The following is a 3569-nucleotide window of genomic DNA, read 5'->3' on the forward strand; positions in this document are numbered from 1 at the left end:
GGATATTTATACTACAATAGTATCCATATCCGTGGTGGTAGTACAAAGAATATCAACTCATTATCAAATTTTAGAAAGTAAATAACAAGGTGGATATATCCACCTTGGTAAATAATAATTATTATGACTCAATGTTATGACCATAGTTTCTGTGATAATGACTATGACGAAGGCGGTGAAATGTGATAACGTGAGATATTGTTTGAGTTTTTACACAGATATATATATTCAATATATGTATCTGGCAGTTTTTGTTCATCGTACATCAACAAGTGATAAAACAACAGTCAAGTTTTAATATTGAATTCTGTTTCTGCATAGTATTTTTTAGTATTGTACTATTATAGTATTGTGTAACATATAATATTATATTTGATTTCACAACGTTAGTGGTTCGTTGATGATGACTGTTTTATAAACTAATCTGGTACAATTCTCCATTAAATAAATTTTATTTTAACATGCTGGGATTGAAGAAAACAGAATGTCTGCTGGTTCGTTGATTGTAATACTACCGCGTAGACAATTATTATTCATCATTGATGAACGATTCCGGACCGCTTAGTCCATTTGACAATGGATGTTTGTCCTATTACTTTGATGATTTGTCGATCAGTGACCGAGAAACTATTGCCGAAGATGTCAGCTATACCATTGATTCAGATGATAGTAGTTGCTCTAGAACAGCATGTTCGTCCGTATTTGGCTCTGGTCCTGATGAATTGGAATCAGAAACAGCTATGTTTTCATCATGCAGTGGCAGCATCACAAAATCCAATGAATGTTTAATTGACATAGATAAATCAGTTGATTCCACTTGCCTAAATCTTGGGTATCTTATATTTATACAATAAAATTGTCAATTAGTATAATTATATTTATGATAAATTATTATTATTTGTACTATTTGATCTAGGAAAACATCTGAATGCTGTTTAGTAACAATTGGAAAATCAATTCAAAAAGTAAAACAAAAGAACAATGAACATAAATTATACATTTAGATAATTATCATTATTTTGTTGTAGAATAACTATATTGGTGTCAAAACTTTTGATCGTGTAAGTACTAGATCAATTGACAATGAAGACAAAGTAGCTGGTAGTACAGCTCTAATTTTAAATTGTAGACCAGCTCAAATCCCAGCCAAACTACCTAAAGAGCAATTAGAACATGAGAGATTATATGAGAAAATTTTACAAAATGTAAAGAAAAATGGTAATTTCAAGCATATTATTATAATATTTCAGCTACTATTGTTTAAAAATTACACTAAATATTTGAATTTTACAGAGTCTGAAAAAGCAAAAAAACATAAAGAATATTTAAAACAAAAATTAAAAAACGAGAAACAATTAGCAAATATTACACAAATATGGACTCAAGAAATAATTCCGAATTGGAATCAAATGTAATGTGTATTTAAGTCCAACAAATATTCTTTAATTATACAGATTTGTTTGTTTATTAATTTTTTATTAGGTGTAAGACAAAAAAATGTCGTGATCTTTGGTGGAATGGTTTGCCCTCTAGCGTACGGGGTAAAGTTTGGTCTTTAGCTATTGGCAATGATTTGCTAATCAATGAAGAGTTATATAAAAGCTGTGTTTCAAACTCATTCAACAAATTTAAAGATTCAGAAGCTACCATGCATTGCCTGGAGTGCATTCATTTAGATATTACACGTACATTTCCTCACTTGGGAATTTTTCAACAAGTAAATAACTATTTTGTCATTTTATCTTGATAAGTAATATTAAAAAAAAATATTTTCATCAGAATACGTTTACAATTTTAAGATAAGTAATACTATAACTATTTTAAAATTACAAGTATTTAGATATGCAATTGTGTAATAATTTTTACTATTATGTAATCATGTAGCTAGAATTGTCTTGAACATCAACAATAGAATAAAGACATAAAATATTCATGCATTTGAATAGATATTTAAAAACTATCACAAATGTCCTCAGACGCTATTAAAATAGACCATGGTTTCATTTTTTGATTTATTTTCCTGAATGACAAAAGTTATGAAATAAACTATGCGAACTAAAATTCCCACCAAATATCAATGTATATAATTTGTATGCATAAAGATTTTGAATTAAAAATTTTATTTTTATGCACATATAGTATGATTACTATAAATTTAATTTAATATATAATTCTGTTTAATATTTTATACCATGTGTTGAAAATTGCCTAGGTGCACCCTTCCTGATATTATAATTAATAAATAATTATTCTATAAGTGAAAAATATGGTATATATTAGTTAATTGGTTATATAATTCAGTATCTTTAAATGTTCAAAAGTGTATGATTATTCAATTAATAAAACCTGTTATTTCAGCTTATTGTATACAATCTGTCATATTTTTTTTAAACTATGGTTTTAATATTTTACTTGGAATATTATTTTAGGTTGATTATTATAAACTATAATTGTCTACTTCATAAGTTGCAACATTTTACATTTGGATTTAACACATTATGCAAATTCTGTTTTTACCATGGCAATTTGCTAATAAATGTTTTAATTTTTGAGTCATTTTTTAATTTTATTTTTAGGGTGGACCATACTTTGACGTATTGAAAAGGATCCTTAGTGCCTATGTTTGTCTCCGTCCTGATATTGGTTACATTCAAGGTATGTGTTTTATAGCTGCCATCTTACTTTTGAATATGGAAGAAACTAAAGCATTTATTTGTCTCGTTAATTTAATGGAATCTCCATGTTTGAATGCATTTTACACTGTAAACCAACGTTTGGTTAGTATGATTTTAAATATATAACTTATTTATTTGAAATATGAACATTAATATGATTGTTATTATTTTAGATGACTTCTTATTTTACTACATATAATGATCTACTTAAACATAATTTAAATAAACTCAATACACATTTTAATCTCATCGGTCTTACTTCTGAAATGTATCTGGTTGATTGGATATATTCAGTTTTTGCTAAATCAATGAATCTAGAATTGGCATCTATTATTTGGGACAACTTTTTAAGAGATAATGATGAATTTTTATTTCGAGCTGCACTTGGTAAGTTTATATAATAGAAATTAAAAAAAATATATATTTAACCAATTGCTACAAATATATTATTGTAGACCATTTTATCAATAAGGAAACTGAAAAATATAAAAATTTAATCTAAGAAATAAAACCAGATTTATTTATATTGTTAATTTTTAAAAAATATAAATAGGTATTTTACGCAGTAATGAGTCTCAATTAATGCAAATGGATTCTATAACGTGCGCTCAATATTTAACCAAGTTACCAGAAAGTTTTACATCAAATGTCTTATTAAAATCAATTACAGCTATCCGTATGTCCATTGGAAAACAATCTTTTAACTCCTTACTTGTTCACAACCAAGTAAAAAGTACCCAAAATTCTTTGGTTTAAAAATGTTGATGTTTTGTTGTTATTGCTCATTTATATTAAAGTATAATTGTATTATATAGTTACTAATTGTTACACTAACGACATAAATCTCAACTATTAAAAATATTTCTGTAAATGTTAATTTGTACAAATTATTTA

The 3569-nt window shown here is 26.3% G+C and overlaps 1 protein-coding gene across 1 annotated transcript; it reads left to right on the forward strand.

Annotated features, from left to right (window-relative positions):
• The first annotated feature begins 166 nt into the window (after positions 1-166).
• Positions 167-3569, forward strand: LOC112591830 (TBC1 domain family member 12-like). Its single transcript, XM_025335771.1, has 8 exons — positions 167-832; positions 917-965; positions 1029-1218; positions 1294-1411; positions 1483-1717; positions 2577-2777; positions 2849-3062; positions 3229-3569. The coding sequence occupies exons 1-8, from the start codon at positions 543-545 to the stop codon at positions 3429-3431; spliced, it is 1500 nt and encodes a 499-aa protein (XP_025191556.1). The 5' UTR covers positions 167-542; the 3' UTR covers positions 3432-3569.

Source organism: Melanaphis sacchari, unplaced genomic scaffold (assembly GCF_002803265.2).
Source record: "Melanaphis sacchari strain LSU unplaced genomic scaffold, SCAv2.0 Contig0_pilon_pilon, whole genome shotgun sequence".
NCBI lineage: Eukaryota > Metazoa > Arthropoda > Insecta > Hemiptera > Aphididae > Melanaphis > Melanaphis sacchari.

What these genes read in the sequence shown, in the direction of transcription:
- LOC112591830 (XM_025335771.1), top strand. Translation starts at nt 543, where the DNA reads ATGAACGATTCCGGACCGCTTAGTCCATTTGACAATGGATGTTTGTCC. An exon ending in TCCACTTGCCTAAATCTTGG is followed by an intron (nt 833 to 916) that starts GTATCTTATATT and finishes TATTTGATCTAG; the next exon opens with GAAAACATCTGAATGCTGTT. An exon ending in ACTTGGGAATTTTTCAACAA is followed by an intron (nt 1,718 to 2,576) that starts GTAAATAACTAT and finishes TTTTATTTTTAG; the next exon opens with GGTGGACCATACTTTGACGT.